This window comes from Tupaia chinensis, unplaced genomic scaffold, assembly GCF_000334495.1.
Source record: "Tupaia chinensis unplaced genomic scaffold, TupChi_1.0 Scaffold138619_1, whole genome shotgun sequence".
Classification (NCBI taxonomy): Eukaryota; Metazoa; Chordata; class Mammalia; order Scandentia; family Tupaiidae; genus Tupaia; species Tupaia belangeri.
In genome coordinates this window covers 904,101-918,424 of record NW_006198512.1, presented here as the reverse complement: position 1 = coordinate 918,424, position 14,324 = coordinate 904,101, and the positions used below count along the sequence as shown (strand labels likewise).

Sequence of the window (14,324 nt, the reverse complement as noted above, 5' to 3'; positions counted from 1 at the left end):
CCTTGTGGAGCCCCACTGCTTGTTCCCAGAACCACACTGATGCAGCCAGCATTCCTTGGCCTGGTTGGGGGTGGCGTGCCAGGCGGTGTGGTCGGCAGGCCCAGTACCCACGGGGGTGTGGAGGGATTGAGCTCCATCCGACCTCTGCCCTCCAGCAGAAGCCTCTGCCCTAGGCCGTTCACTCCCCTCACCCTGGTTTTCTCTCTGTTTTCCTCTGCTCTGGCATGAGGTGACTGTTCAGGTCCCGCATGCTCCAGCCTCAGCCCTGGGCTGCTACCAGGAGCCTTGCCTGCAGGAGAGCCCCAACCCAGGCCCCCAACTGCTGTGGCAGTGGGTCACCCAGACTCTGCCCTGCCCTGGAGGTTCTTCAGACCTGAGGCCCCAGGAGCCCCTCCCTGCCCAGCTCCCGTTTCTCTTCTTCCCCATCTGGGAGGCTTCTTGTTCCTGAAGGGAAGGGGCAGCCCTGGGGGGAGCAAGGACAGTGAAGGGGCTGAGAACAGCACTGGCCTCACTGCCAAATGGGTGGGCAGGAGATGGGCAGCCTGTGGCCCTGACCCCCACGTGTAGGCCCTGCTGCAGCCTGTCCTTTAGTAGCCCTTTAGCTGGGGCCCCAGCAGGAGGGATATGTGGGACAGGCCGCAGAAAGGCCAGCTGTGGGGGCAGCATGCAGGCCCTGCACAGCCCTCGCTGCCACCGTCTGAACAGGTTTGGAAATGGTGGGAACAGCAGCTCACGAGAACAAGGAGCTCGGTCGCGGTCAGCCAGCACCCCGCGGTGCCCTGTAGCTGGTGACAGAGTTTGGGGCCTGAGGTGGCTCAGATCTGAACATTCTTCCCTCCTGCCAGTGGACTCGCCTTCTGGGGCCCTGTGACCATCATGCAGAGTTTGTCGGGTCCACCAAGACTTGGGACTCTGCGGCAGGAGCTAAGGCTGTCAGGATACGTCAGAGGATGGTCTGCTAGTAAAGTCTGAAAGTGCCCCAGGCGGGGACAGTTGGCTGAGGCCTCCATGTTGCCACGAAATATTGGACATATTTCATGAACCCTGGGAAGGAGCAGCCCAGCCTCCACCTCCAGCCCCACCTCCGCCCCGTCCTCACTGCAGGCTGCAGCCAGTGGGGTGTTGGGCTACTGAGCCCTCCTGTCCCTCTGTCCTCAGTGCCCCCTCAGTGTGCTGAGCAGAGGGGGGAGTCCTGTATGCGGGACCCTGGCTGTGTGCGGGAGGGGAGCAGGCCCAGGCTGGGGCCCACGCTGGGGACGCCACAGCACAGCCTCTGGGCCCCATGGTACTGCTCCGGGGTCAGCTCCACTGGGCTCTGGGACTGTGGAAGTCACAGAGGTCGCCTCTCTGTGACTCGGTTTCCTCAGCTGTCAAGTGACACTTCCTGGAATGTGGTGCGATGATAGAAAGGACCTGCTGGGGGCAGTCGGGGACAGAGTCCCATCCTTAAAAGGAGCCCCCTGGGACTGCGGTAGGTGCTCAGGGAACGTGCTGGCATCCCCCCAGCCCACAGCAGCCTCCGAGCTCAGGGACGGGGCGGGTGCCTTGGGCAGCAGTCGTCGGGCCGGGCGCCTACACGGTGACTGTTGGACCCACCTGGCAACGCCCGAGGCCTCTCACCCGACGGAGCCTCAGCTTCCTGGGCATGAGCCAGGAAAGCCCTCATGGCACACCGAGGGAGTCAGGGCAGGCCCAGGGCCCCCGCAGGGTCTGCGTGGGGTTACAGACCCGCCACAACCCTCTGGTTCTCTGAGGTTTGCCAGTGCCTGCCCTCTCACCACAGCTGGCATCCACTGTGGGCTCCCACGGCTGCTCTCAGCCTGAGGCTGGCACCCTGGAGGTTGCCAGGTGCTTGATGAGTGCCACAGGGGTGCCGGATCCTGGGCTCGACCTCCCTGCCCTCTCCCAGAGGCCCTCAGCACCCCCACCCTAGGCCCTCGGGAGCCAGTCAGAGCCTCCACAGAAGCTCCCTGCTCTCCCAGCCACAGGGGCATATGCAGAAATGTTCCTGCCAACCCAGGCCGCCTGCACCTACCCTGCGGGGTGCCCCCAGGGGTCAGAGAGGGAGCCGGGCTGCACCCTGCTGGCGGCCAGCATTTATTTGTGCAGGCAAGCACACCCTGACAGAGGGACAGCCGGCCACTCCCTGGCTGCACGGCCCCCCAGCCGTTTCTGAGCGCTGTGGTCCAGCCAGGATGGGCAGGCCTGGCAGGGTGGGGTAAGGAGGCAGAGCTGAGGGCAGAAAGTCGCAGTTCCGCTCACGCGGTGTAGCCGGTGTGGACAGGAGGAGCGGTGCAGCTCCACCCGCAGACTGCGGACAAGGCTGCCTCCTCCTGCCCTGGCCCCTCAGATGATGGCGACGTCAGCGGCTGGCCCACACCCTGCTCTGAGCCGCTTCTGCCTTTGCGGCCGAGACTTGGGCGACCCTGGGTAAGTGGTTGCCCCTCTCTGGGCCTCAGTTTCTTCCTCTCTGAGATGGAGGGACTGTCCAGGGCCAAGAGCCCCGAGCTATTGGCCTGCTCTCAGCAGTTCAGGGACTCTTCATGTGACCTCTGATGCGGCCTCCCAAGAGAGCACAGGTCCAACATGAAGGAGCGAAGGGCAGCCGGGCCCATCAGGGCCTGGGGCTACAGGGCCCCCGGGCTGTCCTGGGCCGTGTGTCCCCGGGCACCAACACTCAGGGCCTCCAGCCACCGCTGCTGCAGCTCCGCCGTCGGGGCACTCAGGTACCAGGCCTGCTGGGCCTGCTGCAACTTCCACACGTGCCCAGAGTCCAGCCTGTCTTCAAGGTCCAGCACACTCACTTCGCAGCCAGGCAGAGGGACTGTGAGTGGCTGACCGTCCTGCAGCAGAGGAGGCGGGGTCACTGGGCGCTTGGCCTTACCCCAGCGATGTGAGCCCCTCCCACATAGCCACACCCAGCCCCCCACGCCCACACTGCCTGTGTCTGCAGAGAATGTGGGAAGGGGACGTCCAGACGCCATTGCAGGAGCAGGCAGGAATTGGGCAGAAAGGGACGGTGTGAGGGCCCTTCCTGAGCCACGCCTGCTGGGGCCTGCCATTCTCACCCTCCCAGCATGCGTTAGGGGTTGGTGAACATGAGCACACAGAAAGGAGGCGCCGGCTCTTGGGCCCCACCCTGCCCCTCCTTGCACTATGGCTGGCCCTGGGGTCCTGGCATTTCTGCATCCTGTCTCTTGTGAGGAGAAACCAGACAGCAGTCTGGCTGCTAGTGTCACTGAGGCTCCAGGTGACCAGCACCACCGGAGTGGGTCAGTCCCAGGCAGGTGGGCCAAGCCTACCGGACTCAGTGGCCTGAGGCTCTGGGCTCAGAATCAGAGCAGACTGCCCAGCATGTGGCCTAGGGTGGGGACACGCACCTGGCTTCCTCCCAGCAGGTGCAACACCTGGGGGTCTGACGCCGGGATGGTGGCCCACACCTCGCTCCAGGTCGTGCCGCTGTCCGAAAGCCGCAGGGGGCTGCAGAACAGGCTGGGCCGGGGGTCTGCAGCTGGCTGCTTCTAGGGGCAAGGAAGCACAGGTCAGTCTCCTGAGGAGATGCAGCCCAGGCCTGCCTCGAGGTGGAGCTGGCCCAGCCCACCCAGGCTGAGGCCAGGCCTGCAGGATGGCGCTGCAAAGCCCATCTGCTTGCGGGCCGACGCTCTGCAGGGCAGTGGCACCAAAGTGCGAGGGAGGCCTGGAGCAGGTGCCGAGTCTAGCCCGCAGAGAAGGGATGGTGCGTGTTCCAGCTCTGCACCACCATACACAGCACACACACGTGACACTCACACCACACTCACATACCCTGAGAAACTCGCACGCACGTGCCGCACGGACAGAGCCCCTCACCCCTGTGACGTGTTCAGAGTAGTTACAGAGCCATCGGGTCATGGCTCAGACACACCCACTGGAGCTGTGCCCCTCTGATCCAGGGCCCCCCTGCCTGCCCACAAGGCCCATACCCTGGAGTTGCAGACCTGGGGCTCCTGGACATCTCAGGACTTAAAATGCAGGGGCGAGGGCGCCCAAGCAGGCCGTGGCAGGGCTTCTCCCAGCTCATCCTAGCTCAGTGAAGGCACTGCACCTGTGGCCTTAGGCAGGCCAGGACCTGATGGGGCTCTGAGCACAGCAGTGCTCCCACCAGGTGCCCGAGGCTCCCGCCCTGTGGGAGGCTTCCTGAACTCCCCGAGGGCGCCTCAGTCCTTACCAGGTGGACAACCCCGTTTTCTCCTCCCAGTTTCCCTGCGACCCCATAAAATAGGGACTGCTCCTGAAGAAGGGCACTGGAAGGCAGTGGGGCAGGAGGGCAGGAGGGCAGAAGGGCAGGAGGGGCCAGCACCTTCCTCACCTCCAGGCCTTGCCCACCCTCCTGGGCCACCACACAAGCAGGGGCTCCCTTGGTAGGCCTTGGGCAGCCCCTGGCTACAGCCTCCAATTAGGGTGACCAGGAGTGAAGGACACGTGTCCCCGTTCAACCCCCAGCACGGACAGTTCCCAGCCTCAGCCCTGCAGGCCTGAGAAGCCTGGAGTGCACACATGCTTGGTTTTAGGTGTCCCACCAGTGACCTTTTCTGGATCCCATGGTCTATGCCACCCCCCTCCCCCCCGCCAGGCCCTCATCTATTCTGGACCCAGGAAAGCTCTGGAAACAGTCCGTTGAAGCATGGAGTGAGGGCTCAGAGGCCAGGAGCACCCACCTCCATGCTCTGCTTGGGCTCCACGGGGGCCTCGGGCTGCGCCAGGAAACAGCCTCTGCAGACGCGGCTCTGCCTGCTGCTCTCAGCCTTGAACTCAGAGCACTTCCCACAGATGACCTGCAAGACAGGGCCATGACAGGGCGGAGGCAGGGAGAGGGCTGGCTCTGCCAGGTGACTGGGGCCTGACCCCCCTGCCCTGGGGCCCAGAGTCCAGGGGTCTGTCTACATGCACAAGAAGGAGAGCATCGGTCATTAGGATGTCTACACACATGGGCATGCACACACACACACACACACACACACACACACAGGTGCCACAGCAGGTGGGCCGATTGACCCAGCAGGAAAGTGCAAGACATCCTGCCTGGAGGCTCCAGTGTAAATTGGGTGACCTTGAGTCCACCTGGCACACATGTGCCCCAGCTCCAGGCTGGCCAAGGATGGGGTAGAGGGCAGTTGAAAGACGCCGCTGGGGGCTGTCTAGCTGGCTGTCTCTTTCTTTCTCTCTTGCTCATGGAAAAAATAAGAATAAACTTTAAAAAAAAAAAAATACCCACAGCAGAAAACCACTTCACAGCCCCCAGAAGAGCTCTCTGAAAACCAAAATTCCCAAGTGTTGACTGGGTGTGGAGAGTCGAGAGCCCTGCGTGCCATTGGTGGAGTGGGAAGTGGCACAGTCACCTTGGGAATACTATGGCGGGTCCTTGAAACATTAAATGCAGGATTACCCGGCCAGCGATTCCACTGTGTGTGCACACCCAGAACTGGCAGCGGGGAGTTAAAGGTTATGAGGAATCTACACACGTGTCTGTGGCGACACTATTCACAACTGCTGAAAGGCAGAGGCGGCCTTTGTGTATCCCGGCCTGTGTGTGCCCAGGATGGATGGGCACCAACACGCCTGTCCTGTGTGGGACGTGCTGCAGATATGTGGCTGTGAGGGCATTGAGCCAGGGTGCCTCATCCCCAAGCCCCTCTGCTGGGTGGGAGGTCTAGGGCAGCCATGAGGACAATGACCCCAGGAAAGATGAACAGCGGCTGGACCTTCTCATCCCACATAGTCACAGATCCTGAAGCCCAGAGCCGAGCAGGGGCCAAGGTATATATTCCAGAGATAGTTCTTAAACTAGAGCAACCAATTTCACTGAAGTCTACTGGGGAAAGGATTAAGGTTGAGTTAAATGTCCTAATCCTAACGTGCACAAACCAAGTCCCAAACTGATGGTAGGGGACCACATCACTCATGCGCCTGCCCATCCATCCTCTACCACCCACCACACTAATCATCATCCATCTGTCCACCCATCCTTCCATCCACACATCATCCATCATCCAGAAGTACACTTATCTGCCCATCTGGCCATCTTTCACCTAGTCATCCATCTAGCTTCCATTCGTCCCCCGTCCAGCCTCCATCTACCACTCGCCCACACACATAGACCCACCTATCTATGCATCATCCATGTAACTATCCACTTATCCACCTACTATTCACCCTTCCAGCCGTCCATTCATTTATCCAGCCCTTTACTCATTCATCCACCCATCTATGCACTCATCTATTCATTCACCCACCCATCCACCCATCTATCCACTCATCCATTCATTTACCCACCCATCCACCCATCTATGCACTCATCCATTCATTCACCCACCCATCCACCCATCTATGCACTCATCTATTCATTCACCCACCCATCTATGCACTCATCCATTCATTCACCCACCCATCCACCCATCTAGCCACTCATCCATTCATTCACCCATCCATCCACCCATCTATCCACTCATTCACTCATTCACCCATCCATCTGCCCATCTATCCACTTATTCATTTATTCACCCATTCATCCACCCATCTATGCACTCACCCATCCATCCACCCATTCATACCTTCATGTATCATCTGCCTGTTCATTCACCCATCTATCCATCCATTCACCCACGCATCCATCCACCACCATCCATCTATCTATCCATTTGTCTGTTCATTCATCCATCCACCCATCCACCCATCTTTTCGTCCATCACTAGTCATCTATCCATCCACTCAATGATGTGTTCATTTATTCTGCCCTCCCCTAGCCTCCTGCCTTATCAGCATAGTAAGGTGTTATATTGGGACATCAGAAGTCATTATGTATTTTTCTGTCTTTCTATGCAAAAATGCATCAGAACATTTCCAACAATCCAGTAGAAAGGCATGGTGAGGAACACCAGTCCAGGTGCAGGCTGCTGTGTCCTTTGCAAAAAGAGCTCCGAGTCAGCTTGACACTGAGATCCACTTGCTAACACAGGTTCAATTTTAATACCTTTAATACCTTTTTTAGAAAGAGATTTTTGCTATAGAACAACTCTCCAGAGACACAGAGAGAGACAGAAAGTGAGAAACCACTCCCTGGGGGGATGGCCACACCACAATCCCTTCTCCTCCATTCTCCTCTCAGAATTTTGGGAATATACACACTTACACCAGGCCTGAGTTTCAAACCAGTGGGTCTGGGACTTGAACCATGGTCGACCATGTGAGAGTCCAGCACCTTAACCACTATGCCACTGCCTGGCCTCTCAAGTTCAATATCTTAACTGAAAAACATTTGATTCATCAGCTCTTTCCTCATGAGCATTTTTATACTCACTGTCAGGTAATAACAGCCTGCTGCCAGGAGGAAGGGCTTTGGGGCAAAACGAGGGAATGGAGATGACCTGCACTTGGGGTGCCAGGTGGAGGGATGTCTGATCTCATTACTCCCCCAGAGCTTTCAGCACCACTGGAGTGCTGGAGCGCAGGCCAGCAGGAAGGGAGCTCCCACCACCCCATCTCTCTTGCGCCTCGCCTCACATGGCATGAGTCCCTGCCATCCCTTTGTTCTTAAGGTCACCTGGCTCCAAACCCAGACCATTTTCAACTGCAGGGAGAGCTGGCCCAGCTCTGGAGCTGGCTGGGGAAATGCAGGGCCTTCCCCTTCAGATAGGAGTCTCCCACTCAATGGCGCCTGCCCTGTGAGCGGGACGTGGAGGGGCCCTTGCAGGGTGAATGTATGCTTCACAGGGAGCCCGCCAAGGTCGCATGCACAGCGGTTCCCAGCAGCTGCCATCAGAGGATGCTGTGGCTCTGCCAGTGCGGGGGACCGCCCATCCCATGCGAGCACAGCGCCTCCTCTTGTCGACTCACCGCCCCGCACAGCTTGCAGTGGTGCCTCCTCTTGGTGATGGAGTTGAAGGTCTCCCCGCAGCTCTGGCAGTTTTGCTTCTCCTTGTCACGCCTGGCCTTAGAGGACAGCTTTCTGGCCTCGAGCTGCAAGGAGGCAGACAGCCATGGTCAGCCTCCGAGTCATGCAGGGCCCTGCTCTGTCCAGCGTGGAAGGCCGCTCTCATGACTAGGCAAGAGGAACTTATAGGGGGATGGAGGGAAGAGTGGTTGGCCATGCCAATGTGTCAAGACCTTTGCCCAATGAGCTTATCTGGCACATCTACGAAAACTGGGGGCTGAGCAGGGGAGGACAGCACCTGCTGGGCAGGCAGTGGTCTGCAGAGGCTCTCCGGGCTCCAGGACTGGGCTTCCCATACCTGCAGAGTTGGTGGGTCCCAAGCTCCTGGGCTCCCCTTTTAGCTGGCTATACACGGGCTCTGTGTCCGGAGACATCCACACCCACCCGGCACACCACATGAGTGAACATACATGTACACTCATGTGCCTGCATATGCAGACAGGGTGGAACATCCAGGCAGGCAGGCGAGGAAGCTGGGAGCGCCAAGGTGGGCTCGGCCTCACTTCTCTGGCTCCTGTGAGGCCGCCTGGACCTCTAATGGAGGACGGAAGACAGACGACAGTGCGTGGAGGACGGGGGCAACTCCACCCGGGGCATCCAACCACGCTTCTTTGTCCGTGCCTGATAACAAGGTGATGGAGAGATCCCAGATTCCTGCCCTACGCTTTATCAGCTGTGAGGCTGTGGCCTTCTCCTCTCTGAGACTGTTTCCCCACTTCTAGAATGGGGTGAGTGAGGACTGCCTAGGCCCCAAGCCTCATGATCATGGAGTCCTGACTGAAGTTCTTTCCTCCAGGCCAAGGAAAGGAGCCTTTCAAAGTTCAAGTCCTGATGGGGCTGCCAGGTGCAAGTTCTGGCCCTGCCCTTCCTGGCTGTGTGGCCTGGTGCGGGTCACCCCTCATCACCCCACCTGCAGGTCCTGTCACCTTGAGGCTGGCATATAACCCCCTGGCACAGGAGCCCCTGGACAGGGCTGGCTCCTGGAAGGGGCAGGGGCACTATTCCTGTCACGTGCAGACATGAGGGTAAGGCATCCTGGGCTCACTGGTTCATCTCAGCTCTCAGCCCACCAAGGAGAAAGCATCACAGACCCAACAGCAAACCTTCCACCCCATCCAGCCCCAGGCTCTCTGTCCTACTCAGGCTTCTTCACCTGTGATCAGCTCTCAGGATGGGAGAGGTGAGGTGCCACCACACACTGAAAAGGAGAACAGAGAAAGTACCCAGAATGGGAAGGGACAGTGAGAAGGAAAAGGACAGAAGAGGGACATGCCATCCATGAGACCTGCATGGCCCATGGTCCCCACCCTCCACCAACCTTGGGTGACCCTGCCATTTCTGTCTTCCAGTTGGGGGTTCTGAGGGTCTGGGAGGTAGCAGTAGTGAACTGTAGGGAGCCCCCACTTGCACCTTGGCCAAGGGCAGAAATCCAGCTCTCAGGGACCCTGGAAGGGACCCGTCACAGCAGCAGGGACCGAACTGCATGGCAATGAGAACGCAGGAAGCCGTGGAGGTACCAGGAGTCCTCCAGGGCGGAAGGAGCAGCCAATCCCCATGAGGTGGAAGGAGGGCAGTGATGAGGCAGGATAAGCAGCTGCGAGCTCTTCCCCAAGGACCAGTGGTGTCCTGGCTGAAGAGATGGGGGCTGCAGGCAGCTCAGGGCTGGGCCTATGCCAAGGGTCCCAGCAGTTCCCTCTGGTAGGCAAGTCTCCCTGGTCAGCAGCGGAGCTGAGTCAAGCGCTCAGACGGCAGGCCCCTGCCCTGCACCAGCTCCCTTGGGGAAGGACCACGGCCCACCCTGACCTCGGCGGTTCCCAGCACTGAGGTCAGCTGGGTTTGCAGGCGGCAGGTGACCTGGTGCCTGAGGGGCAGGACCCCACCTGTGTGCCAGAGATGGGTCTTCCAGCCAGGCCTGCTCCTTTGGGTGAGGTTATCAACAGATCACCCAAGAAGGAGCTTGGATGTCCCACAAGGACATCAGGGTACCGGAAAGGCTGGCCCAGGAAGGCGGCCCCTCCATCAGATGTGCCACTCGGTGAGCCCTATCACATGGTGGTCCAGGTCTGTGTCCAGACCTCCCTGAATACCAGGCATGTGCGTGCCTGTGATCTAGGGCTAGCTGAGGCCCCAAAACACTGGGGCACTACGGGGGCTGCTGCCCGCCGTCTCACTCAGGGAGGAAATAAATGAACAAGAGGCTGGGCCAATCTCTTCCCAGGACAATGGAGACCTGTGGCTGCCACGGTAACTGGCTGAGCGACTCCACCCCAAAGCACCCCAAATGCACCAATGTCAACCCAGAAAGCGGTCTTCGCTGGGCCAGCGGGTGGCGTGGAGCTTAAGGCGCTGGGTTCCACATGGCTGACTACGTTCAAGTCCCAGAGCTGGCAGCTGGAAAAACATACCAGGAATATGTGTGTGCGTGTCCCAAATCCCAAGATGGGAGTGAAGGAAATGGGATTTTGGTGTGACCATCCCCCCGAGGTGACTTATCACTTCCCTCTCTCTTCCCCCCAGCGAGCACACACACTCTGTAGCAAACAAACAGAAGTAAGAAAGCCAGCAGTCCCCACCGAGGGCCGTCGGGGCTATCCCTGGGCACTCTCTCTTTAGCCCATTCAGCAGCGTGTCAGGTCGCTCAGCGAGACAGAGCCAGACCCAATCAGTAGCATTGCCTCAGCTCTACCAGACGTCAGACAGGATCCTGGGGACACGGCACTGCTGCGATTGGTCAAACAGGAGGAGGCCAGCAGGGTGAGGTCCCAACTGAGGCCCTGATAGTGGCACGGGTGCCTTGCCCGGGGATGGGCAGCTCAGCATTGCGGGAAGGGGCCTGATGGAGAGGAGAGGGATGGCCTTGGCATGGCCAGGTAGAGGTGTGGGGGCGGCCCCTCCCTGCTACTTGGAAAGGTCCACGTAGATATGGGATAGTGTAGCAAAGGCCACACTTGGTAAAATGTCCACCAAGTGGCAGTCACGCCACACTCACTGAGCAGCTGAACAGCCGCACAGAGCTCCCCGCGGCCCCCAAAATCTCTACTCACAGGAAGACACCAGTGAGCAACACACGGCCGGGCAGCCAGACACACCTGTGGGGGGAGGAGTCCTGGCCAGGGTGGCGGGGCTGTTGTTTCAGTGGGTTCCTGTTCCAGTGTGGTGTGGGTGAAGGGACAGAGGTGGGACACCTGAACTGGAGCCTGACCCCAGGGCCAGCTGCCAGGGGGCACTGCAGACCAGGGAAAGGTGAGCCCAGCCCCAGGAGGCAAAGTGCGGGTGGATGTTCCTCCACACGGCCCAGCAGCCAGCACAACCCAGCAGCTCTGCGGACCATTGCCTGGCCTAGACAAGCCTTGACATGGGTGGCCAACAGGAGCAGCCCCCACAGCCTGCAGGCCCTCACAGCCTCTCTGAGCTCCCTGCGTAGGGCACACATGACCCAGCGCCTGTGCAGGGCCTCGCTCCAGGGCCAACTCCAAGCCTGGGTCTTCACGGCTTACAAGTCCCAGTGGAGTTCTGGCCTCTGGGGAGGTGACAGAATTAACCCAGGCACTGGGGCTAGACCCATTCAGGACTCAGCACTGTCCCACACCGGGGGCAGCAGCAGCAGGAGGGGCTGACTCTTCCTCCAGAGAGTAGATCAGGGCGGGAGGCCTGGGGAAGTACCGTCAGCCCAGCCCTTGCTCCCTCCAGTCTGTCCCCATGGCGGCCCCTTCCTCCTTCAAGGCCAGCTTGCCCCACTGCCCTGAGCTGCTTCCTGCTTCAAATAGGACTGGCCCAGCAGAAACCCAGGATAGCTGCGGTAACCTGTGGGTGTCTGCAGAGAGCTCGGGGGGCGGGACTCGCAGGCTGAGTCGTGAGTTGTTGACGCTCCGGCCAGCCAGACACACGCCCACCATGACAGAGCACTGGGGTATGAGAGCGATATGGAGACAGAGAGACGGAGGGAGAGAGAGAGAAGGACAGACAGAGAAAAGGGTGGAAAGATACAGAAAGAGACAGAGTGACAGAGATAGAGACGGAGACAGAGAGGCCGAGGTGGAGAGGCACTAGGGCAGGGAGGCAGGAAAGGGTATGGGTTGTGCCCAGATGGGTCTGTAGATGCACTGGGAGAAGGCTGCCCTGGGTGGTGGGCTCCGGGACAGTGGCCCAGTGGCTCTGTTTAGTCTCCCCGGGGACCAGCAGGGCTAGGTGAGGTGCCCAGAGCACCGCTCCCCAGGAATGGGCAATGTCACACCAGGGCTCCAGGGTCAGCCTCCTGCCAGTGCTGTGAGCACCAGGCTGGCGGCCGATGCTCCCGATGTGACAGGTACCACGCCCTCAGCATACACAGCCTCCCCTGTCCTCGGAGGGAGTCCCAGGTGGGCCAGCATGTGGACACAGCGGGCCTGCTGCCGAGCTGCCACAGCAGGTGAGGGTGCAGACAGGACAGGGACCCAACCAGGGCCCAGCCGGGGCTCGGGGCATGGGCTGTTTGCCACGAGCTTCCTGAGGAGGCCCCTTGTGCGGCCCAGTGTGTGTCCGCACAGCTGTGTGGCTGCCGCCAGCCCTGACAATGGGCACCCTGCCCTGCCAGGCTCCACTCCCAGACTGTCTCATGCCCGCACACCCAGGCTATGTCACCCTCGACCCCTCCCTCCAGGTCACTCTGTCCAGCGACCCACTCCCAATGCCTGTCGATCGCCAGTGTGAGTCACTCACCCCTGGGACACACCCGCCATCGGCCGCCACTGCAGGGTCCACGGAGCTGGTGCTCACCATCTAGAAAGGATATGGAGGTCAGGGGAGAGGGGCCCATGACCACAGCCGTCCAGCCCTGTGGGGGGCCTCCCCGAGAGGGCAGGGCTGAGAAGCCCCAGCCCTGGATGTGACTTGGAGAAGCCAGGCCCTCGTCGGCTTCCTCTGCAGTGTGGCGGGTAGCTCGACATCATTCCAAGTCACAGAGCACGGAGGGCATTTGGGTTCCCCCTCACCTCCACGGGCTTGGTCACACTGCAACCCCTCCTCTTCCATTCCCCTCACCATCACGGACATGGTCGCACTGCAACCCCTCCTCCTCCATTCCCCTCACCTCCACGGGCATGGTCGCGGTCGCCGTACACCCCCCCCCCCCCCCCTCCCCCTCCCCTCCACGGGCACCGTCGCACTGCAACCCCTCCTCCTCCACTCCCCCTCACCTCCACGGGCATGGTCACACTGCAACCTCTCCTCCTCCATTCCCCTCACCTCCGCGGGCATGGTACCACTCCACCCCCTCCTCCTCCATTCCCCTCACCTCCACGGGCATGGTCACACTGCAACCCCTCCTCCTCCATTCCCCTCACCTCCACGGGCATGGTCACACTGCAACCCCTCCTCCTCCATTCCCCTCACCTCCACGGGCATGGTCACACTGCAACCTCTCCTCCTCCATTCTCCCCCTCTCAGGATTTGGGGCAAGCACGCTCACACGCCCGGTGTGTTTCTCAAGCCGCTGAGTCTAGGACTCACACAGCAAGGCTGACCACGTGTGATCTGGCTGCCGTAACCACCAGGCCATGGAGCTGGCCCAGGGCTTAGCCCTCCTTAAAGACGCTGTGCTAGGGGCCTTCCATCCCCAGGGCCCCCCACACAGGAGGTCACCCTTCCCTCCCAGAAATGGTGCAAAGCATTCTTCCAAAATACAACCAGGAAGCAGAGCAAAAGAGAGTGGATTTGACGTCATGTGAAGGGGGTGACAATAACATGAAGGGGATGCTGGCAGACAGCGTCAGGCCACAGCTAGGGAAGGTCACCTGGGCTGCCAGACCAGGCTAGGGCTGGAGCTGGGCAAGTGGTCCCTCCCAGACACGCCTGAGTCAGGGGCTTCATGTGAGGGAGCCGTGCCCTCCACGAGAACGGGAGCACCAGGGGTGGGGGAGCCGGCACTGGCCCAGGGCGTGGTCCTTCCTGGTGCTCACTCCAGGTGTGGCCCTGCTGTGACCCAGTGCCCCCAGATCAGCCACCCAGGGCCTTCCTCACAGGGGCAGAAGCCCAGAGAGGTGGTGGCTGAGGCTTGGCCCCCGGCTGCAGCCCTGACCCCTGCCTGGCTCCTCAGTGGACCCTGCTGCCCTGCCTGTCACGTGGTGCACGTCTCCATGTGGGTGCCCTGTCCCCGGGGTGGCTTGCTCAGGATGAGAACGAGCTGTGCCCAGGCAGCCCAGGACTCTGCACTGCCGTGTCCGAGAAGGAGCCTGCGGTGTCTGGATGCCCTGCGCCCCAGAGAGGGCTCGGGATGCTGGCTCTACCCTGCCTGGGGCTCGAGCACGTCACTGAGCTCCTCTGAGGTCCTGTCCAGATGACAAAATAGCTCCAGGAGTGGCTCCCCCACCCCCCCCAC

At 60.5% G+C, this 14,324-nt stretch overlaps 1 protein-coding gene across 7 annotated transcripts in view; it reads right to left on the bottom strand.

The window, feature by feature from the left end:
* Positions 1–2,074: 2,074 nt before the first annotated feature.
* The window catches only part of FGD3 (FYVE, RhoGEF and PH domain containing 3), a 79,685-nt gene continuing 67,435 nt past the window's right edge, over positions 2,075–14,324 (bottom strand). For 4 of the 7 annotated variants that reach the window (XM_006161463.3, XM_006161462.3, XM_006161464.3 and 1 more), the window contains exons 14-18: positions 12,668–12,727; positions 7,873–7,995; positions 4,698–4,814; positions 3,381–3,521; positions 2,075–2,843 (exon numbers count right to left, since the gene is read on the bottom strand). In XM_006161463.3, coding sequence (XP_006161525.1) covers positions 2,628–2,843; positions 3,381–3,521; positions 4,698–4,814; positions 7,873–7,995; positions 12,668–12,727 — 657 coding nt within the window. In that variant the 3' untranslated portion in view covers positions 2,075–2,627. The remainder of the gene's footprint in view (positions 2,844–3,380; positions 3,522–4,697; positions 4,815–7,872; positions 7,996–12,667; positions 12,728–14,324) is intronic. The other 3 variants (XM_006161467.3, XM_027765528.1, XM_027765529.1) reach the window with 3 other exon arrangements.